Source organism: Apodemus sylvaticus, chromosome 19 (assembly GCF_947179515.1).
Source record: "Apodemus sylvaticus chromosome 19, mApoSyl1.1, whole genome shotgun sequence".
Lineage (NCBI taxonomy): Eukaryota > Metazoa > Chordata > Mammalia > Rodentia > Muridae > Apodemus > Apodemus sylvaticus.
The window spans coordinates 25,526,882-25,550,613 of NC_067490.1; the positions used below are offsets into that span (position 1 = coordinate 25,526,882).

Sequence of the window (23,732 nt, forward strand, 5' to 3'; positions counted from 1 at the left end):
AGCATTTCCAGATTCCCTAAACGATGCTGATATTGTGTTTCTCCTAGATCAGTTCTGATAACGTCCACCCGGGTGGTCACAGAGATTTGTAAGGAAATAAAAGTAAGGAAATAGAAAGTTCTAAGGGGGAAAAAAAAGCCCAGAAAGCTTGCTCCAGAACCTGAAGGACTCTGATAGCTTTCTGTGTCTAGACTTTGGCACATGTGTGTGTGTGTGTGTGTGTGTGTGTGTGTGTGTGTGAAGAACGGATGATAGTGAACCCTAACTTGTCCGCGTTTGGTGAAGGGAAGGCTTGCCCGGCAGAGTAGCTCTCCTCCTCGACACGGCCTGGAGAAGCACGCATGTGCATTGAAAGGTGCGCTCTACCAAGTCCATGCAGAGCAAAGTGCGCATGCGTGCGAGAGGAAAGGCTAGCTAGAGGAAAGCCGTGCCCGCTGCGGCTATGATCTGACAAGAGAGTGTCCAGAGATGTCACAGAGCATTACAACACTGGCATCAAAGAGATACCATCTATAGGGAACATGAGTCAACTGGACCTAGATCCGATCCGTTCCAGAGGTGGGTCTTATGATGCAATAGAAAATCAATGGCGGGTGCGGGGGTTACAATACTGAGTATTTATACAAAGTCAGAAACTGCAGTGTGCATAGGTGTATGTCATAAATGTGTAAATATTTCACGTAACCCAGTGTTGTGAAATGCAACACTGTGCATTACAGTTTAATGCCTGTAATCCCAGCAAATGAAAGGCTGAGGCAGGAGAATTACATATTAGGACCTTCTGGGTCACAGAGTGATTTTAAAGCTGGCCTGTACAACTTGGGGAGACCCAGTCTCAAAAAAACAAAATGATAAATAGCTAAATGTGTGTCATGATAAGCCTCGGACTCTGGGTAAGGGGGGACACGGTGGAGACTGAAGACCCCAGGTGCTCAGTGTTTAGACGACTATTTAGCTGGGTGCTAAATATGCCAGAGCTGTTACCTAAGTTTGTAGCAACCACGTTCACTATTTTCTCTATTTAAATTGTACAATTCAGCCGGGCGGTGGTGGCGCACGCCTGTAATCCCAGCACTCTGAGAGGCAGAGGCAGGCAGATTTCTGAGTTCGAGGCCAGCCTGGTCTACAGAGTGAGTTCCAGGACAGCCAGGGCTATACAGAGAAACCCTGTCTCGAAAAACCAAATCCAAAAAAACCAAAAAAAAAAAAAAAAAAAAAAAAATTGTACAATTCAACTTTTTTTTTTTTTTTTTTTTTTTTTTTTAGTATAATTGCCAAGTTGTGTCTTTATCCATGCAACCAATTTTAGGACATTATTATCACCAGGAAAAGAAACCTTTTTGCTCAGTCCTGGTCATTTCCCTCCCCTCCCTCAGCCTTCCTCACCTGAGCCTCCCTCCTACAGCTGTGGATTTGATATAACATTTTCAAGGTTTAGTCACTTTGTAGCCGGTGTCAGCACTTCCCTGAATTGATGTTTAAGCCTCTTTGGCTAGCTGAAATATTTCAAGATAAAGCAGTGATTAACTATGGGGTTGATTACAGAATATTACTGGATTAGTGAATATTATTAATAAATACTCCTTTGGGATCCTCTAACAAGCATGGTGTGTGTGTCTGTCATCTTGGGACTTTGACACTTAACTCCAGGGGACAGATCCGGCCTGGGTTCAGGAGACTGCAACATGGCCTCCCTCCTGTCCCGCCCATCTTCTTCTGCTCAGGATCACCACCTCTGAGATACCTTACCTATTCTGTAACCATCCTCCAAGTACGGCTGGTGCCTCTGCCGCCTGACTTCTTATAGTGCCTTTCATCAGTGCTTTGAGCCCATGCCAGGAAACAGCCAGTCAGTCTTCCAGTGCAGCATGGTCCTTGGTGTCTCTGAGCATCAGTCTCTATCGTCGTCGTGAGATGGAGATGCTGAGACCTACCTGTAGCCCACGAGTGCAAGGGCCTGCTTCGATGTCTCTGACTGGCCCATCATACGGGAGGATGGTCCTGCGAGTGCTGTACTGTCTGTTGCTTTCCTAGCAGTGGTAATGGGTAGCAATGGGGGAGAGAGCTCATACCTCCAACACCCCGCATTCCAATCTCAGAATCTCAGTTATGATCCCTCTTAGTCCTGGGGCTGAGAGTGAGTCATCTCTAGACATCACGAAAATGGGAGATCAAGATAGTGCAGAACTTTGGGCTTGCCAAGGTCAACATGGAGCCTGACACATACTGGACTCTAAATGGTTGTTGGTTTCAACAATGTTGGGAGTGTTGAAGATGATGATGATGATGATGACGACGATGATAATGATGATGACTATCATGATGGTGAGGATGATGGTGATAGGGGTGCAAAGACACACTTCTGGTGACACAGAGTCACAAGGAGAGGATACGCCCTTTGTCCAATTGCATCCAGCCACAGGGCGTCCTGTGAGGCAAGGTTACCTTTATTACAGAATTAAGAGGAAAGATTGGATCTAGGCTGCCCGAGTGGCTGCCAGCTCGCTCCTTTCTCCCTGTCTGCCCCTTTGGAGGCCAGATCATTTCGGAGATGCCATCAGAACACTAAAACACTCAAGATGCCTGCTGCTCTCCGGGATGGGATGGCGGCATTTGTCGTGGCGTGAGGAGCCCTTGTTGAAGTCTCAGATCCATGAGTCCCAGCTCTCCAATCCTGTAAAATCTAGTTCCTCCCTGAGCTTCCATCTTTTACATATTAATATTCTCTGACAATTCCTGACCAGCTGTGCTGTGCACCTGGGCAGTATCAGAGAGAGGAGGCTCGGCTACATCCCAGCTGTTGGTAGAAAGCAGACTGTGGGTTGCTATGGGAAATGAAGAAAGGATCCTGTGCTAAGTCAGGGTTAGCATGAGTAAGGGGGCCATTCGGTCCCTCCATTGGAGTTCATTGATGCTAACTAGCTAGGCTCAGGCTTTGGGGTCCTGGCTTATGGAGGAAGACCCCCTCCTTCTTTTTTTTTTTTGTTTTGTTTTAGTTTTCTTTTGAGACAGGGTTTCTCTGTGTAGCCCTGGCTGTCCTGGAACTCACTCTGTAGACCAGGCTGGCCTCGAACTCAGAAATCCGCCTGCCTCTGCCTCCCAAGTGCTGCCGCCACAGCCACCCGCCACCCGCCACCTGGCAGACCCCCTCCTTCCTTTACCCTCCAGCTACAGCATGGCCATAACTCTGGATGACAGGGTTTCCTCAGAGACCATCTCCTGGCCATCTTCCTGAAGCCCCACAGTGCACTCAGAGGTCATGGGTCAAGTTCTTGACAGCAATTTGTTGGATGGGTGTGATGGTGTCTTTGTTGAAACTCCTTTGTCTTGGAACATATGAGAGTCACAGGGGACAGTTGGATAGCTCGCTGTGGGTGGACTCCCAGGTGAATCTCCTTGTTTGTTGACCTGGAGAGGTCAGTGGGGGAACACCTGGAGAACAGAAAAGCCATTTTGCCCACCACAAAGGAAGGGCCTGCACCCGTCAGAAGTCCACAGGTATCTATCACCCATTTACCTGCGGGAAGCCTTCTTAGACCCTGCGGTGTGAAGGCAGACATTATGGCCAATGCAGTGTGAGTTCCCTCCTGTTACCAACTCATCCAAACTCATCAGGACACACCAAGGCCACATGGCTGGACTTGGCCTGGCTGGGTTCTCCTGGAGCTCTAAGCTGCCTGTGAGCAGCACTGGCAGATTACCCAGGCCTGCCTGTGGATGCAGAGTGGATCCAGGATGCGCTCGGAGCTGCAGGGTAGCAGACACTCAGTCCTCCTCGTGCTCAACAGGGCTTGGAATGTACTAATCAGAGGCAGAGCTTTGCCCTTTTAAGTGTGTATAGGTGTTTTGTCTGTACTTTTGCATATCGTGTGTGTGTGTGTGTGTGTGTGTGTGTGTGTATGTGTGTGTGTGTGTATATATATGTGTGTGTGTGTGTGTGTGTGTATGCCTGGCCCCTGCCTACAGAGGGCAGAAGAAGGCATTGGATGCCTTGGAGCTGGAGTAAAAGCTGTCTGTGAGCTGCCATATGGGTGCCCCGGGAATCAAACCTAGCTTCTATGGAAGAGCAGCCAATGACTGCTGAGCTGTCTCTCCAGCCCCAAGAGTGATTACTCTTGCAAGGGGATCAGGAAAAGCTTGGAGGAAGAGGCAGCAGTTGAAGCGAGCCTTGAAAGACAAGGAAGATTGCAGTGATGTAGGGCTGGGTGCCACATAGTGGTGGAACATGTGGCTAGGAACCACACAGATGCATTAGATGTCGGAGGCTGTGGAGGGAATGGGACACCATCATGGGACATGGCTGTCATTTGGCGGGCAGTGGGATCCAGAGGAGGTGTCGGAGAAGGGATGAAACATGGCCCAGTTGTAAGTATAAAAAAGAACAAGAATGAGAAGCAGTAAGAGGAGCCAGCAGGGGGCTGTGAAGGAAGATGGGCCTGGTGGTACATGCCTGCAATCCTAGCACTTGGGAGGCAGAAGTGGGGTAGCAGGAGTCATCCTGAGTTGCATAGGAAGCTTGTGACCAGCCTCAGCTACATAGGACTGTCTCAAAACCAACAAGGGACTCCGAGGGTCCCACCAGAAGAAGATCTGGCATATGGGAGAGATGACAAGATGGTGAGGGGCTACTTCAGAACGAGAACTGGCGGGTGTGGGTCACCTGTTAGGTGTGGGCAAGGGACCCCGGATAGCCATGATTGTCGTGGTATATGTTTAACTATGATTTCCTACCTACCTCTTGCTTTAAACACAGCATTGATGATATTCTAGTTCATTGCCCTGCGATGTCGGCTATGTTTAACCCACTGCAAAGCTGAAAGAACTGAGGCCCATGTAACTAACGTGTTTTGAGATGACCCAACTGCATGACCAAACTCGGAACCGGGCTGAGGTCCACAGCGCAGCATGGCAGCCCCTTTGCCCTCAGGGGAGGGGAAATAGAATATGGGAGCCCAGAGAGGAAGGTTAGGGGCTGGATTTGGAGCAAGCTGGAGGTGGGGGTTGGGGGATGCAGCAAGCACCTCTATGATGGAGGTGGAGATGCTGGGGGTCCTGGAAGAGCTGGTCATGGGGTGCAGGATAAGAAGTCAGCCCTGGGACTGGAGAGATGGCTCAGCAGTTAAGATCACTAAAGGTCATGAGTTCAAATCCCAGCAACCACATGGTTGCTCACAACCATCCGTAATGAGATCTGATGCCCTCTTCTGATGCATCTGAAGACAGCTACAGTGTACTTACATATAATAAATAAATCTTTAAAAAAAAAAAAAAAGATGGCCTCCCATGAGCCACCAGCTGGCTGGTTCCCAGATTCACTGTGCAGTCGGGGAGGCAGCTAGGGTACATCTTATAAGGAGCTGACTGGAGACACTGAGGCTGGAGACCTTCTCTTCCAGGAGACACAAAAGGTCCAAAGCAGAGGTTCCTGTCAGCTGAGGACCCGCAGCCACACTCACTGTGGCCTTCATTACTCATTTACTTTCACAAGCAGGGGTCCAGGGCCACGTCTGTCCTCAGAGCTATGACGCTCACACCAGGTTGCAGAAGCAGCTCCCTGCCAAGACTCAGTGGAGAGCACCTTGCTGGTCATGGCCAGCTCTGCCCCTGAGGGGTCCCCAGGGAAGGTTCCCACAGTGATGCTAAAGGGACCTCAAGGCGGGGAGCATCTAGCACATTGGCACAGCACCCAGATCTCCCCAGCTTCCCCCACAGCCCCCACTTCCAGCCATAGCCCCCACTGACCTCTCACCTCAGCTGCTCCACCCCCTTCAACCGTCCCAGCATCCTCGTGGCCTCTGCTGCTGGCCAGTGTGCCCCTTGCCAGTTCATTGCCCCCTCCCATCTTCCTGAGGTCGTGACTCACACTAGAATCTTTATCCCACGAGGATTACCTTTAACCCCAGTTGGGAGGGAGGAAAGTCTAATCTGGCATAGACTATAGCGTGCTTAGTGGGTATAAGTGGATGCCAGCTCCTTACATAGTATGTGAGTTACCACAAGCTGGCATCATGGAGGGGAGGGGAAAGGAGTGGAGGGTCTGGATGTCCTGGAGCCAGTGTGTGCGAGAACACTGTCTGTGTGTACTCCAGAGTTGCATCCTGACATGGAAAAGGACTTTGTAGCTGCACATCTTGGTGGTGTTCCAGGGAACTGTGTCCTTTCTGGTTAACTGAGGCCTCCCGACTTGGTACCCAGAAATACCTCCTCACCCCTGCCTTTGTTTCTCCTTCACCAAGCTAGAATAGGATCAAGAGAACTGCATTTGAGAGATCCACCAAACTCTAGAACGGTGCTTGCTCTCAACCTTCCTAATACTGCGACCCTTCAGTACGGGCCCTCATGTTGTGGTGACCCCCCAACCCTAAAATTATTTTTGTTGCTACTTCATAACTGTAATTCTGCTACTGTTATGAATCATAATGTAAGTATCTGTGGTTTTTTTGGTTTGTTTGTTTTTTCAAGACAGGGTTTCTCTGTATAGCCCTGGCTGTCCTGGAACTCACTCTGTAGACCAGGCTGGCCTCAAACTCAGAAATCCGGCTGCCTCTGCCTCCCAGAGTGCTGGGATTTACAGGCGTGCGCCACCACAGCCCGGCTGTATCTGTGTTTTCTGATGGTCTTGGGCCACCACTCTGAATGGGTCATTCAACTCTTAAGGGGTCATGACCTACAGATGAAAGTCACTGCTCTAGAAGAATCCAGCTTCCAGCCTGGTCCCACTCAGTGTAACTCGCCAGCTCCTCCCCCAGCTTGGTGGGGGAAGCATGGGGGGGGGCTCCCCAAGCTCACATTAGGAAAGGGGAGATCACAGGATAATTCTGCCTTCATTCTGGCTCCAGAAAGCCCCTCTGGCCAGTATGGAGGAAGGGACCCCCTCCCCCAAGCCCCTCTGGCGGGCCCACAGAGCAAGAGCCTCTTCACAGATGTGGACTTTGGCTGTGAACACCAGGTGGGCATCAGAGGTCATCTCAGGCAGGGCAGGACCATAAAAAGACCTTTTTATCGGAGGATATCTTACAGGAAGCCCCAAATGCATGGGAGAAACAGGGAAGAGCGAAGATGGTTAGGATGGGGCTAGAAGCAGCTCCAGAGTGCAGGGGATGGAATACGGAGCTCACAGATGCCATCCACATCTACAATTGACAGGAAACGGTGGCCAAGTAGGGGAAGGGACTCCCACCCAGTGGCCAGATGGAGACAGAAACGTGTGTTAATCTGACCAAGGCTTTCCACCAAGTCTTGTCCCAGAAATGCCCAGAGACAGAGAGTCTCATGAAGGCAAGGATGAGATGAAGAAGATGGAGACAGTTCAGTAGCTGGGGTCAGCCAGCGCCACAGGCTCTGGATGGTTCCTAGGGCCAAGCCAGGCTAATGGTTCCAGGCCCCTCTGTTCCTTGGACATCTGTTGTTCCTGATGGGTGACACCTTGGGGAAAGACACTATCCCATTCCTGAAGCCAGTTGGCCTCAGAAGCTACCACCTACCCAGCAACTGTTACTAGGAGTGAAGTCCTAGCTGGCCACCTCTCCTGCTGCTGTCCCCCAGTCCTCTGTCCCATCTGCTGGGGTCCAGGGAGCAAAGGGGGTCCCTGGATAGAAACCATTTGGCCTTGGCTCTGATGCCTTCCTCCCTTTACTCGCACCCTTGTGGGAGGGCGGGGTGCCAGGAGCAGTTGTCTGAGGGCAAATGAAGTGGTTAGACATCTAGGGAGGGACCCAGGAGTGTGTGTGTGTGTGTGTCTGTGTGTCTGTGTGTAAGAAAGCAAAGGTACCATTTCACAGGTATTGTCCACTGTGTGGGTTTTTCCTTTCTTTTTTTTCTCAGAGACAGAGTCTCTCACTAAGACTTGAGGCCCCTTGACTATACTAATGGGCTGAGGAGTCCCCACACCCAGCTTTTTATATGGGTTCTGGGGATCAAACTCAGGACCTGTGCTTGTGTGGCAAGTATATATCACCAACGGAGCTCCAGGAACCAGATTTTATTTTAAGGCAGCTCTGGCTGGGGCCACTTTTTGCTATTCATCGCTTGTAGTCTTCTGGGGGCAGGGGTGGGGGGTGGGTGAGGCTGGGTATTACCCAGGGCCTCTGCCAGCCTTCAAACATCCCTGGGGTTTAATGCACATTCTTGATCTTGGAAGACTTAGGTTCTCCTGGTTCTCTAGACAGCCAGTGCACAGACCTGAGGCTCTGGGAGCTGGTCTCCCCTTCACCCATAGTTTCTTGGGCAGAAGACGCCTCCTTTCTATCTCGGGACCCTCTGGAACCAACAGGATCTACAGCTTCCCGCCTTCCCATCACACCCTGTCAGAGCTAGACAGGCCTGGATAGGATCCAGTAGGAACCTAAACCCAGGCAAGAAATGAGGGGCTTTATCACGGTTGTCCTACTATGGATAAGTAAGGTAATCTCAGCTTTCTCATCTGTAAAATGGAGGTAGGACCAGCCTGGAACATGGGTGATCTGGTAGATGGCACTGAGCTCTTCTGAACCCCAGCTCACTCTAATATCTCAGTGCTGCCTTTCTGTGCCTTTGACAGCACCTTGGCTCTGGGGACACTGACCTTCCAGAACATTCTATTTGGGCAGGAGAGCCTCTTAGCTGCCCATTGGTTGTGGTAAAGACAGCTATGTGCAGAGCTCACTGACCACAGAACAGGGTGTTCACATGGATGGGGCCTCTCATCGGCACCGAGTGACCTCTGGTTCCTGGCGACTAGCTCTTCATATTTGTCAAATGGGGGCCCTGTCAGCCTCAGCCAGTAGCTTCGAGAGGCAGAGTGAGTTCACCAGGGTTAAGCACCTTTGAAAGATCTAAAATGGATTGCGGCAAATGGGCCAGCTGTTATTTACAGGGTGACGGACAAGACCTGACCCGTGCCTAATAGGAACCCGTCCCCACGGGGCCTCTGAGCAGTGTCCACCGGAAATGTCTCGCCAATTATAGCCTGTAGTCTGTGCGTGGCAGCTGTGGGGTTTTGAGAGCTCTGGCCACAGCAGCAGCCCTGGAGCAGGTGACACTTCTTTTAGTCACTGGGCAAAGATCTGTCAACACCGGCTACGAGGAGACTGTGGGGCACCCGGGTTCCGAACACCAGCCTTGGGAGCACAACTCTCCCTGTTGGAGCCGCCAGAATCTAGCAGGAGAGACAGACAAAATAAGCGGGAAAGAAGGGGCTGGGACTAGAGCACCATTGGCAGAGTGCTGGCCTGGCAGTCCATACATGGAGTCCTGGCTTTGATCACCCAGCACTGCATAGACAGACCGTGCTGGCAAATGCTTATAATTCCAGCCCTTGGGAGGCGGAGGCAAGAGGGTCCAAAACCCAAGGTCATCCTCAGCTGCATAATGACTTTAAAATCAGCCTAGGCTACATGAAATTTTTTTTTCTTGGGGATGAGGGGGAACTAAATGGAAGGGGGAGAGGGAGGGAGTTGGGAGGGCAGAGGAAAATACCGCTGACTGTCTGGGGGAAATATCAGCCAAGGGGATTCCTTTTAAGGTGTTCCTCTCTTCCAGCCCTAGTTTTGTTGGACTACAGTTGGCCAATAAACATCGTATATATTTAAATTCGCAGCTGGATCAAAGAGGAAACTCCAGCAGGGTGGCTTGGAGCGAATGTTATTCATGGTGGACAGTGTTCAGGGCAATCCACAAGAAGGGGGGCATTTGAACAGACAAGGAAGCCCGTTACCCTGAGAGTTAGCAGATGTTCTTAGGCTGTGAGAAGTGTCTGGGGGAGGGGAGGAGTGTGACGTGTAGTAAGCCACTGTGAAGAAAAATATGTCTAGATCCAAGCATGAAATCTGGGAGCCATGAGTCAGCAGAAACAGCGCACGTAAAAACCCTGAGGTAGGAATTAGCTTCGCGTGTCTGAAGAAGAAAAGTAAGGTTTGGGGAAATGAATGGTGGGGTTGAGGGGTTCTAGGGGCCCACAGAGGTGGTAGGGCCAGCCCTACCATGGTCAGTGGGGCTCAGGTCTGTGGAGTTTGGAGCTGTCTCTTCCGTGAACCAGGAAAGCCCTGTGAGGTTTTAAGAGGGGACACACACAGACTTTGATTCTGATTCTTGTTCCTTTTACGTGGGCGGAGTGGACAACAAGCAGAGGGGAGAGAAAAGTCCCGTGGGTGGGAGATGAGGGAAGCGGGAGAAGTTTGGTGAACGCCTTGGGGTGGTTTCAGGTGGCATTGGCAGGCCTTGTAGACCGCTGTGCAGTGAAACAGGAAAACAGACAGATTGGAACCTTCAGAGTGGGCGGGGTTTAAGTGGGGCACTAGGGGGTGGAGCATGAGGGGGCGTGGCTGAGAAACTATCTCACCTGTAGGAACAGGTTTCCGGGTGGGCGGGGATGAAACTGGACCCTGATTGGATATGAAGGTGGAGGACCAGCCTGCAGGGTAGAAATTGCTGGTGACTTCCAGGTCTGGAAGGCTGCATTCCCTGCTGTGGAATCCTTTGCTGGAGGAAGAAGTCAGTAGCTGAACACTGGTTCACTTCCAGGTCATCAGCACATGCTGGTTTAGGTGCGTAAGATCAGGCCAGGGAGAACGTGCCAGCTGCTTGTCTGCAGTCCCAGGGGGATTTGTTATGTGGAGGGCTCGAGGGGCTGCCGGAGCCGGCTGGCCTGAGATCCCCTTCATCCTGGCAGAGAGAGCAGGCTTCCCTTCCTCCTCCAGCCAGCCCCTAGATACTAAGGATGAGGCCCCCTTTGAAACTTGAGCGAGGTGAGTTTAGGACAAACTGGAGGAAGCTTTGCTTCTCACGGGTGTCTCTGGACCTCGAGAGACTCCCGGGGTGGTCACGGCTACGAGCATCATGCAGTGCCTACAAGACATCTGTGAGGGAACAGATCGAGGGGCCCTGGAGTGGCCCTGAGAGGAAAGCTGGGATTTCTGTGACCTTTCAGTTGACGTCAAGGAGGAAAATCAGTCTCCTGGGGCCTCTGTTGGCAGTGAGCAGGGAACCTTCATATCCGAGCCCAGCCTGGGCTCCCAGACCCCAGGCGCCAGAGCTGGAAAGAACCCAGACTGCCCCGGGAAGCTCTCTTCCATCGCCCCTCTGCTGAAACCCCACAGTGGCACCAGGGCTTTTAATCCAGGCCATGGCTGCCCCATCAGCCCTATCTTGCTGACTTGACTACAGCCCACCCATTGTAGGACTAAGACAACCGGCCTCCACGGAGGCCTTTGCACCCACTCTCTGATTCTCCAGGTGCAACATCTTTTCTTCGCTTTTGCCTACAAGCTCTGTTTGCTTTTCATATTGGGCCTTAGTTGAAATATCTTAGGTGTCAGCCCCGACCTCTCAGTCCAGAGCCACTTCCCCAACTTTAGGTCACATGCCACTCACTGTTAAAAACTCCCAGAGTGTCCCTGAGCACAGCCTTACCTAGCTGTACCGAGGTAGCACGCATCCAGTTAGACAGTGACAAACAGTTATGGAGACTACTTAGCACCTAGCCTGGTGTAAGCCTCTCCAAGATCAAGGTTATCAGGACCAGAGAATGGTTTACCTTTGACCCAATCCCAGTAGCATGTTTTCTTTCGTTCCTTCATGCGAGCGTTCAACAACACATGTCACTGAGCACCTTTGACTTGGTGCCTGGGACCTCTAGAGAATAGGACATTAATCTTTTCCCTCTCAGGACTTAGCTTAGTAAGCGGGGATCCTCCATCCATAGCACCAGCAAATGTGACATCACAGGGGCGACAAGCACCATGAGAGAACATGTGGGCTGAAGCTAAGAAGGAAAAACAAGCAAACAACACACATACACACACAGAGACCAAGCAAACACCTCCAAGAGAGATCCTGGAAGGCTTCCCTGGGGAAGTGGCCCTCCATCAGAGATCTAAGATGGAAATAGGAGTTGACTAGGCAAAGGGAGTAAGAAACAGAATGTTCAAAGATCCTGAGGCTGGAAAGAGGGTAATGACAATGACAATGAGAAAGCGGCTTATTGGGCTGTAGATGGCTCAGTGGTTAGGAGCACTGACTGCTCTTCCTGAGGTCCTGAATTCAATTCCCAGCAACCACATGGTGGCTTAGAACCATCAGTAATGAGATCTGATGCCCTCCTCTGGTGTGTCTGAAGAGAGCAATGGTGGTGTAGTCATATGCATAAAATAAATACATAAATCCTTAAAAAGAAAGAAAGAAGGAAGGAAGGAAGGAAGGAAGGAAGGAAGGAAGGAAGAAAGCAGTTTAGTGGCTGGAGCAGGGAACGTAGGATCAGAGCGACATTAGATAAAACTTGGAAAGTCCGCAACAGCTGGAACACGTGGAGCTTGGTTCTAAGAACAACGGGGGCCTCTGAGGGCTACTGAGCAGGGCCACGACCTGACTACATTGGTGTGAAAGTTGAGACTAGTTTCTGTTCAGTGCAGGGACCAGACCCCAAGACGCCCGATGCTTGGCCCCTGTATCGGTTACACTGGATCTCTGCCCCTGAAGGACCTATCCATCCCCAAGTGCTGATCTACCCATGCGCATGGGACATTCTGACCTGAATATCCTAGATGTGTGCGCGCGCGCACACACACACACACACACACACACACACACACACACACACACGCACGCACTGGAAGATAGGGGCAGAATTTGAATGCTGTTTTGCTCTGCTTCGTGGGTTAAAAACCTCTCTCTATTCAGGATAGGCAGTGTCCAAACAACCCCCAGAACTCATTGTAAGACCCCAGCATTCAGGAACTCCCCCTTTGGAAGCCCCTCTTTGGAAGCAGAGAGCTAGGCACCCCACCATGCTTGTTGGGCCCTGCCACACAGGGTGGGACAGGATTCAGATGTGCCTTGATGGGACTTCATGGCAGAAGTGATGGGCAGAAAAGTGTGCCTCGGATCCATGTGGGTGGAACCTGGTGCCAGGACCCAGCCAAATTAAATCCTTGTAGCAATGCAGTAAGCCAACTGTTGATGCTCTCCTGCAGCTAAGCCCAGGATCCAAGGCTCTTGGGGAGAAACAGTGGCTCCTGGGACGTCCACATTGGAAGGTGTGGTCTCTAGCACCCACTGTCACAGCAGAATGAGACTCTACAGGGGTCCAAAGAACCAGTTCCGATCATGTGGTTAGAGCGTCTGACTGCCTGCTCACACTATATGAAGATGGTTTTGGCGATTCATTCCCTACCTGCTCTAGGTGAAAAATGGAACTGGGGCTTGAGGGGTAGATCAAACCTAGACACGCTTAGACTTGTGACTTTCTAGTTTCTTGATGCATTGAGTCTTCATCTGCACCAAAATATCCCTACCTGTGATTGCCATGAACTGTATCCACATGTGGCTATTTATTGATTTTGAGATAGAATTACATTATGTAATTCTATCTTGAATTCAAGATCCTCCTGCCTCCGTCTCCCTAACTCTGGAATTATGGGTATGTGCCACCCATTAATGTAACCATCAAGAGTCACACTAGATAGGTGTGGAGAATCAGTCTCACTTCACACTTCACACAAAGGCTTGCCAGCACACTGCATGTGTCCAGAGCCTAGGTGTAAGTGTGGTGAGGCTCTGCCCTCAGTGTCTCTGTGCAGGTATCCAGTGGGAGATACTCATGGTTTCCCCCCAGGGGGTATCCCAGATTCTCAGGCATGCCATGTAAGCCAGGCTTTGGGCTCTGTCTGCAGGCCCCTGAGTGACTTCTGTAGCTTGTGGTTTACAGAAGAAGTCATGAATGATAGTTGGAAGGACCTGCTGTTTGCAGAAGCAGCTTTGGGTCCCCCTGAGCTATCACACACTCCCTGTCTCTGGGTCCTCACACCACTCCCAGCATTTGGAGCCCAAGATAACATCCCTGATTTCCACCACTTCCCTGGGCCCACTCAGTCAATCCCCATAGACCCAGTGCCCCCGGCTCCAGTGTCCTAAATCACTGTGACAATCGTCTCTGTTCTTCAGGACTAGCACACCTTCAATTCAAGGAGTGCTGTCTCCACCCCCACCTCGATAGGCTAAATCCCCCACCTTGTAGGCTCATAGTAGGTCTTCAGTGAATAGTATGCAACTCTGTGGAGGTGACAAGCCCTTGAGCCTGGGCACATGTCTTGTTCAAAGTAAGGCAATCTGAGTATGAGAGAGGAGCACATCTCCGTCCCAAGACCTTAAGTGATTTGAACTGTGAGATGGGCAAGATGGCAGGTCTTCACAGGCCAGGGGAGAAGGGGACATGGGGTGAGAGAGAATCCTGTGTCTCCTTGGATAAGACCACACACTTCTGTGAGACTTTGTTCCCTTTGTGTTGCATGTTTGAGGGGACCCCTGAGGCCTCTGCTTATGCTGATTTTCCTGAGTTGAGAGTTCTGGGTGTTTGTGACAGTCAGGTTACACCCCACTGGCTTCAGGGCCTCTGCAGGACATCCCACAGTTATCTGTATGTCTTTCTAAAGCATGCTATTTGCTGGAGAGCGGCGCTGTGGGGCTTTCTCGTGTCTCCTTCCTCAGGTGTCTTCCAGGCCTCTGTATCTCTCACCAGGGCCTTAAGTCTTAGGGTTTGCAGAACACCATTTCCCTCTTACCCCCTCTTCTTAGTGAACCCATTGCCCCTTCTTCCTCAACTCGGGACCCCCTCCCCCCCATTTCTATGTTGGTCAGTATTTTTCAGTTTTGGGTCACAACCTTCTGGCTTGTGAAATCAATTTGATGACTTGTGATGAGCATTAAAAAAAATGATTACTAGAATGAAGAAAAGTGAAAACTCAAATCTGGACGCACTGTGCGTAGGAGGGCCATGCCCCTTGCCCCTGGGCGTGTGTCCCAGCTGGATATTCTTACGCTGATAGTTAAAGGCTGGAAATCTGTAGACTTGAGTCCCAATCTCCTTGATCTGTATTTGGAGCTCATTTTTTCTTCCTTCCATTCTAAATCTCGGGGTCTAGTTGTCCATCCCCTTCCCCCAAGACCTCATCAGGATGATCCCAGAGGCTACAATTACTAGGTTGCAGAGAAAATACATTGCGCTTTTCTTGAACCAGTCCCTTGCATGTCCCCACTCTCAGGACAGTCAGACATCACTTGTTATCTAGCATGGCATCTTCAGAAACATCCTAAACCTTCCTTCCTCTTTCTCTGCCTCCAACCCTGCCAGGCTCTGCCCCCCACTTCCTCCTACCCCCACTGCAGCAACCCCTACTATTGTCCTTTAGGAGGGAGGTGGCTCCCTCCTTAACAACCACCCCCCCTTCCACCCTCATCCACTCCATCCACCCCCTCCACCTGGTCGCTGCCGTTCCAGCATCCCCACTGGGCAAACCGGACAAGCTTTCCAGGCTGCGAAGCCAGTCATGCAAGCTCTCCTCCCTGTGTTGGACTCTGAGGAACTACTAAGCTCTCCCAAGCCTCCTTGGCCAGCCCGCCACCCGCCTCCTCCTGCCTCCTCCCAAGGAAGCAGCAATCAACTTCAGGTTCCTGACGCCACACTTTGCTCTTAAACCACCGCCCACCCGCTGTTCTTAAAGTTATAGGTGCACAGCCCCCAGGTTGGCCCGGTGCATTGTAAGCCCGGCCCTTGAACCCTGCATTCAACCAATCGTGGAGAGCAGTTCTGTTCATCGTGCTCCAAAAGCTGCTACAGCTGTGTGTATGTGTGTATGTGTCGTATTCAGTGCGAGTGTGTCTCTGTTCTTTCTCATCTCTTTCTCCTACTAGACAGGGACTTGAGGACAGGGACACCATATTCAGAGACAGTGCTGTCGTTTTCCCTAAGCTCCAGGCAGGATGAATGAACCATCCCCGGACCTGATACGGCCCCCATTCCACCCCACCTCCTTTCAGCCCTTGACGGAAATAACCTTGCAGGACGGCTCTTGGCACAGTACGTGGTCTCTCTAGGTAGCTGTGTAGGTCTCCCGGGATCAGAGAGAGACCTCGATGAAGAGCAGGCTGGCCCAGTCCTGGGGGACAAGGACCCCAGTGGCTCCAACCCTGGAGCCTGAATGACGAGGGGTCTGGTGGGCCTGGAGGGGGCTCGGGGACAGCATCCCGGTTCCTAATCAACAGGAAGGGCCTCTTCCTCCAGGATCACTTTTCAGCCAGCTGCTTGGACAGAACCTGAGCTGGGGACAGGGCATGGGGGAGGAGCGGCGACACAGGCCGATGCGGGCAGCCAGTGCTGGGACCCACAGCCGCAGGCCGGCCACACTTACACACCTCACTTGTTGCATGCCCAGTGCCTGGAAAGGCTTTGGCTGGTCCGATGGCACCCTCCCCTCCCCCTCCCCCTCCCCACCAAGCCTGCGCAAGGTCTCTCTCTCTCTCTCTCTCTCTCTCTCTCTCTCTCTCTCTCTCTCTCTCTCTCTCTCTCTCTCTCTCTCTCTCTTTCTCTCTCCCCTTCTGCTCCCTCCACACTCAGGGACATTCAATCCTTCCTTTGATGGACAGCCAAGAAAAGACTTCTTCCACATCCTAAATTTGTTAGCACCCGCTAATCGTCTTAACCTTCCTCCCTTCTGCGCTCCCAACTGGCGCCTCCTTAAAGACGCAGGGCGCTTTTCAGAATTCTCAGTAGGAGTCCCTGGAGAGGCCTCAGCACCCCACCCCCACTCCCAGAGGGAGGGAGCCCGGGCACAGAACGTTTCCTCAGGAGGTTCCTCTGTGAAGTGGACCCCAATGTGAAGGCACTGAGGGGGGGGAGGGGGATGGAGAGGGAGGGGTGGGGGAGGGGGATAGAGGCCTCGGAAGCAGCTCGACTGTTCAGAGCTCCCCGCTTTACCCTCAGTCATCCTTAGGTGGGGCCACCCCAGGGTGCATGGATAATGCTGAAGGTGGCCGGACCCAGGAGGACCATGCAGAAATTCTCCAGCTCAGATGCTCCTTCTAACCCCTGCCATTTCTCTGTGCCCTTGCCTCCAAGATCTGTGCCCTCCCCTGCTCCTCCTCCCCTCCTCCCTTCTTTTCCTCCCTCCTCCTTTCTCCTCCGCCCTCCTCTTACCTTCTCCCTCCTCCTCCCTTCTCCTCCCTCCCCTTCCCTTCTCTCTTCCTCCTCCTTTCTCCTCCTCCCTTCTCCCTCCTCCCTTCTTCTCCTCCCTTCTCCTCCCTCCTCCCTTCTCCTCCCTTCTCCTCCCTCCTCCCTTCTCCTCCCTCCTCCCTTCTCCTCCCTCCTCACCCCTCCTCCCTTCTCCTCCCTTCTTCTCCCTCCTCTTCCCTCCTCCTCCCGTCTCCTCCCTTCTCCTCCCTTCTCCCTCCTCCCTTCTTCTCCTCCCTCCTCCTTTATCCTCCTCTCTTCTCCCTCCTCCCTTCTTCTCCTCCCTTCTCTTCCCTCCTCCTCCCTTCTCATCCCTCCTCTTCCCTTCTCCTCCCTCCTCCTCCTTTCTCCTCCTTCCTCCTATCCTCCTCCTCTTCCCCCTCCTCCTCCTCACCCCTCTCCCTCCTCCTCCTAACTGCCACCACCCACTGAACACCTCACAGTATTCAAGGCACACGCATAGGCTCGGGCAGGACCCCATTTCCCCCAAAACCCTTAGAGAAAGGAATTCTTGGACCCGTTGCACCAAGGAGAAACCCGAGGCTCAGAAGTGGCTGGGACGTGTCTTGTGTATCTAAGGTCAGCCCTAAGAGCCAGGCCCAGACTTGCTGCTCTGGGCCATCCATCCTCTCTCCAAAACAGCTCACAATCCTGTCAGGAAACATGGTCTGTTAAATGATGCCTCCTTGAAAGCATCATGTTCGCGGTACAGGCACCTGGCAGCCCGCAGCCCCACCCCTACCCCACCCCGATATGGTTATGTTTTCTTCCTTCTTCACACACACACACACACACACACACACACACACACACACACACACACTGCCAGCCCTCTCTGATCTTCCTCTCCTCTTTCCTCCCAGGCAAGGGTGCGCCATGGCCTCAGTCCTTGTCCCGGCCCTAAGCCTCCCAATAAATAACAGGTCTCTGTCGAGGTCTGGGCTCTGCAGGATCTCAGCCTGGGAGACAAGCCTTGCAGCCTTGCATCGGGAGCTCTGGGAGGCGGGACCCGGCCCCTCCTGGGTAGCAGGAAAGGAAGCTCTGCTCCCTGAGTTTCCTCTTTCCATCTGTGACTGATAAAAACATGGCAGGCAAGAAACCTAAAGAGAGTTCAAGAGCTTCTCAACACCAGGGTCTCTAAGGGAGGTTGGCACCCTGGCTCTTTCTCGAGAAGGCTGGACCCTAGCCCAGAGGAGCTCAGGACCCTGTGTGCTTGGAACCCTTTCACCCCGGGCTCTGCCCTCGCTTCTCTTTCCTCAGTGCCCGGGCACCTATGTCTGACCAGAGGGTCTCTTAGTCGTCTGGTCAAGGACCGAGTCAGCAAAGCAAAGCAGAGCAGACACTGGAAGGTTCTGGGGAAGAAATCTGGGTACAGCCAGAGATTTCCTGGAAGCGGGGGTGTTGCGGAGGTAGTATGGCCGGCCGAGGTTGCTAATAGAAAAGTACAGTTGGAGGCTTGAGACAAGTCACACGCGCTCTGCTTCAGACAGCCTGGACCCCCAAAAGTTGTCCTCTGACCATTACATTCAGGCACTCGTGTGTACACACAAATACATAAATATGTCAGTGAATTAAATAAAAAGGGATTGGACTCTCAACAGTCTATGCACTCTAGCGCTCACAGGGATATAGATTCCTGACCCTAAGCCAATGGAAGTCATGCCCAGGCCTAGCTTCTCTCTTGGCCCATTAGAGATAGACAGAGTGCCCCGCCCTGGAATCCCCTGCTTACCTCTCCCAAGATGCTCCAGTCACCAGTCTGGTCTTTAGGAAGCCTCAGGATGCCATATCTGTCACTCCATGTGACGACGCCCCCCTCCCCTGTCATGGAGGCCTGTGTTTAGGGCTCAGCTAAGTACTCTGCTGCCCTGTCTTTGGGGAAGGCTGTGGTTTTCTTCTCTCTTAATAGCAAAATTCCATTTCCATTTATTTTTATGATATGTAAAGGACATTCTCTCTCTCTCTCTCTCTCTCTCTCTCTCTCTCTCTCTCTCTCTCTCCCCCCTTTCTTCTTCTTTTGATCTTGACATGCCCCCCCACCCCACCCCCGTGCCCCCATCTGCTCAGCATTCTGACCCTAGTAGCCAAGAAGCCCTCTTTCTTCAGAAGCCAACTTCTGTTGTGACAAGGATGATGTCACCTGCAGTCTTCCCACAATGCCTCAACCTGTCACCAGGGAGGTTGCAGCAATACCCGAGGGAGCCCATCTGCTGGAATGTCAATGCTCCAGACAGACTTCCAGGCTCCATGCTCTGGGTGTACTGCCTGGCTGCCTTTAGCTTCCTTTCAACATGAGCTCTACCCCAGTGCCTGCTTGGGACAGCTCCTGGGTGAGGTCAGAGGTCAGGAAAGTAGGTGATGGGTTGTCTCACCTTGATGGTCTACTCACCATTCTCCCCATTAGGCTGACAGGTGGTAACTATGACACACATTAGCATCCGCTGGTAGCCAATAGCTGGGCTACACCTGGGATGGGCTCAGTGGAATGAGGTGAAGGAGGCTATTCCATTGGACCTTAGCTTCTACCTTCCCTAGAGTGTTTGCCCACATACAGTGCCCTGGGTTTGATCCCTAGCACTGTATAAACGGGATATCATGATATACGCCATCAATCCCAGCACTCAGGAGGCAGTGGCTGGACAATAAGAAGTTCAAGGCCACCCTTAGACACAAAGCAAGTTTAGGACCAGCCCAGATTACACAATACCCTGGTTCAAGACCAGCTATAAGATGCCGACCTTTCTTCAAGCAGATCTGCAGTAATCCACGAACTCTGAGCATGGTGCTCTATGGAGCTCTGACTATGCGATCTGAGGTAGTGCCTACCACAAACAGCAGTGTTTGAGCCAACAAGCCCTGAGTTCGAATCCCAGCTGTGCGAAATAAGAGTTTCAGGAAGTCTTGCTCTGTCTCCAGTGGGACGGGTGGGAATCTGGCTACATCTCCTGAGGACCCATGAGAAACCTGAGAATGCATGTGCAAACTGCCCCCGCATAGGAGTAACGCCTCACAGATGCATTCTTTACTCCAGGGAGCAGGTCAAACACGGGGCCTTTGGAGTCTCTCTAATTGTGAGCCCCATTGGGACAAAGTTGCCTTTGGAAAGTTCTGCCTGTCAAGCCAGGGCAGGACTTGACTTGATGTGACTCATGTTTGCTGACTCCTGAACTGTCACCAACTGTTAAGAGGACTAGGTTGTGATCCTCTTGACGCTGGGAGCCTGGCTGCTTGCTGTCTGCAATGCCTTGTTGAAGGGAGGGAGAAATTAGGTAGGCCTAGGCTATTAGACAGGTTAAATGACCTCAGCTGGTGTCATGTGACAAAACCTTTTCCCTGGGGAGACAGAACACACACACACACACACACACACACGCACACGCACACGCACACGCACACGCGCGCACACACACACACGCACACACACACACAATATAGGGAACCAATGATAGACCAAAGTATGGATACCAGCAGAGTCCAACTTGGTGAACCAGTGAGTTTTATTGAGGCAACTTGCAGGCTATGAGCCAGGGGTTACTTCCTGGAGCAGAAATGACTCAGAGACAGCAGGGAAAGCTGGAGTGCACGGCACAGCCTGTGGGCAGCTCTGCGGGTTGGAAAGTCCTTTCTAGGTGCCTGGGGTGGTCTAAAGCTGGTTTCTGCTTCTTCCAGGCAGCTGGTCTGATCTTAGAGGCTTGGCAGCTTTGTTTGGGAGTCTTCTTTACAGCTCAGCTTCCTTTAGCTAGGGAGAGACTCTCAGCTTTTACTTTTCATTCTGGTAAGGAGGGGCCTAGTGAATCTGGTCAGTTTCAGGGACTTCCTGAAACGCATTTGAGTTGTTTAACTTCCTGCTTAAGGACCATTCCCAGAGGAAGGAATGTTTCAATCTCAGAGGAAACTGTTACACAATAGCTGGCCCAGACTGCTCTGACTTAACACCATAGCCTCCTCTGACCTACCCCATTTTAGAAACATCAGGATAGGGAGGGAAATTAAACTGGCTGTGCCCCAACCTGTCAGGCCTAGCTCCTGGACAGTGAGAGCTGCTTGGCCTAAGGGAACATGGACAGCAGTCACCATTGCCAAACTGATGCCGTGTTGAGGGCTGGGGCTGCTCACCCTGTTTATTGTGCTTTCCCAGCCCCTAGGGCAGACAGCTCACAGAGACCACCCAGCCTCTTCCTGTGCATACAGCGCTCAGACTTCCATGTTCCAGAGCAGTCCAGCTGCAAAGCTGGGGGCTGGGGGTGCCTGAGAAAAGCAGAGTGTCAGGTATGGGAGTCCCTTCGTAGGAGCTGACACATGATACCACACCCTACTATCCTCAGGTACCTGTCCCTTTCGAACAGCATCTTCTCTTCATCATAGTCTGACAGGAGGGGAAGTCACCAGAGTAGCTTTGTTCTCCTGGATGTTATGATACCATGGTCCTTATGTCTTATGTGTATAATCCAGGTCCTTGTCCTCCAGGCCTTCTAGGTAGTCTTGAGAGATGCGTGCATGTGAAGATGTGTTTGCCTTGGAAAAAAGAAAAGTGAGCCGATTCCTTAGTATCCCTGAACATCTAGGGGCAGGAGAAATCAGAAACTTAGTGGCAGCAGTGATACTGTTTCACAGAATGCCTTTAATGTCTTTAAAGAACCATTTTAACAAAGACTAAATGTCAGAAAACAACAGGAAGGCAGGCAGGAAGGCAAGCAGGCAGGCTCCGATGGAAGATGCAGTTTCTGCTCTTTTTAGCTTAGATGGACCTGCACCCAACATGCTATGGCGAGGTCACACAGCTAACTGTGCCACCGACATCCAGCCCTTACCTCCCTTGCTTGGTGCACCACCTCGTCCATTCATTTCCCTGTCTCTTTTCCCACAAGTATAAGCCCCTCTCAGTTCAAAGACAATCACGTGTACTGGCCACCAGACTCTGGGAAGAACTTCTGCACCTTCAGCTGTGAACATTTGTGCTGACTCTAGTGGAGTATAGCAGCTCTGGTTGATTAGTTATGACTGCCCAAAGTGCAGTCGATGAAATCGATTGGTTATGTCTGCATGGGACCTATTTTAGGTTCGAATGGATTGCACTCAGGATTTGCTATTCCTGAGTAGACTGTCATGAAATGTTGGACTCCTCTCAATGACTACTGCACTGCTGTCCTGTCTGTGAACAAGGAAAAGTTTCTGTTTATCTGAGCAGTGTGCTGGCATGGAATAAGGATGATCTTTGCAGTCACCTGGGCTCAGGCATAATCTCAGCCCCGTCATCCATTTCTTCTTTGACTCTGGATGAGCTATTTCTCCTATGATGTCTGGGTGCTTCATTTGTAAGTTAAAATACTTGCTAAGTTATATCCCTAAGATCAGAAACAGATCATGGAAAGAGTCCTGTCTCCTGTAGCACACTAAGCAGCTGGCACCCTGGCTACCTGTGGGGCTCAGAAGGTTTGCTGGGGCCATTTTGGGTAGGTGGGAGTGGGGAAAGGGGGGCATCATCAGTTTTTTTCCTAGTTAGGGTTTTATTGCTGACATCATGACCACAGCGACTGTTATAAAAGGCAACCTTTAATTGGGGCTGGCTTAGTGTTTCAGAGGCTTAGTCTGATTATCATCGCGGTGGGAAGCACGGCAGCACGCAGGCAGACATGGTGCCGGAGGAGCCAAGCGGTCTCCATCTTGATCTGAAGGCAGCAGGAGACTGTCTCTGCAGGCAACCAGGAAGAGACTAGATTCCTTGCTGGGGATAGCCTGAGCATAGGAGACCTCAAAGCCCACCCCACAGTGACACACTTCCTCCAACGAGGCCACGCCTACTCCAACAAGGCCACGCCTACTCCAACGAGGCCACACCTCCAAATAGCATCATTTCCTGTTGGCCAAGCATTCAGACACATGAATCTATGGGAGCCATTCCTATTCAAGCCTCCACAGTAAAGGCTGTTTTTCTTTTTCGGTTTCCCTGAGCAAAGTTCCATGTATATACCGTGACTATAGCCTGGTGGGCACATTACAGAGAGACAAAGTCAAGATTATGTTCTCTTGAGAAGTAGTTCAGTGGATAGGTGCTCGCCTACTTGAACAAAGCCCTGGGTTTGAACCCCAGCGTCACAAATAACTGACCTGGTGGCACATAGCTATAATTCAGCATCCAGGAGGTAGAGACAGGAGGATCAGAAGTTCAAGGTCAAACTCAGCTATATAGAGAGTTCAAAGCCAATCCAAGCCACGAGCGGGGGTCAAAGAAGAAGAAGAAGAAGAAGAAAGAAAAGAAATGAAGCTAAATATTGAGAAAATCTATGGGCTGGAGAGATGGCTCAGCAGTTAAGAGCACTGACTGTTCTTCCAGAGGTCCTGAGTTCAAGTCCTAGCAACCACACGGTGGCTCACAACCATCTGTAATGGGATCCAATGCCCTCTTCTGGTGTGGCTGAAGACAGTGACAGTGTACTCATATACATAAAATAAATAAATCTTAAAAGAGACAGAGAGAGAGAGAGAGAGAGAGAGAGAGAGAGAGAGAGAAGAAAATCTACAAGTTCAAGGCCAGCCTGAGTTCAAAGCCAGGCTGGACAACTTAGTGAGACCAACCTAAAAAAAAAAGTAGAGAGAAAAGAAAAGGCAGGGGGGAGGGAACTAGAGGTGGAGCACTGGCCAAGCATGCTTGCGAACCTCTGAGTTCAATTCCCAGTCCTGGACCAGCAACAAAGGGACAGCCCCACAGGTCCTCACGGAGAAGATCGCTCACGGTTCCATCGCTCACGGTTCC

The 23,732-nt window shown here is 51.5% G+C and overlaps 1 protein-coding gene across 1 annotated transcript in view; it reads left to right on the plus strand.

Moving 5' to 3' along the window:
• The first annotated feature begins 2,237 nt into the window (after positions 1-2,237).
• The window catches only part of LOC127670145 (collagen alpha-1(XIII) chain), a 124,048-nt gene continuing 102,553 nt past the window's right edge, over positions 2,238-23,732 (plus strand). Inside the window, exons 1-2 of the mRNA XM_052164460.1 lie at positions 2,238-2,325; positions 6,840-6,949. Coding sequence (XP_052020420.1) covers positions 2,238-2,325; positions 6,840-6,949 — 198 coding nt within the window. The remainder of the gene's footprint in view (positions 2,326-6,839; positions 6,950-23,732) is intronic.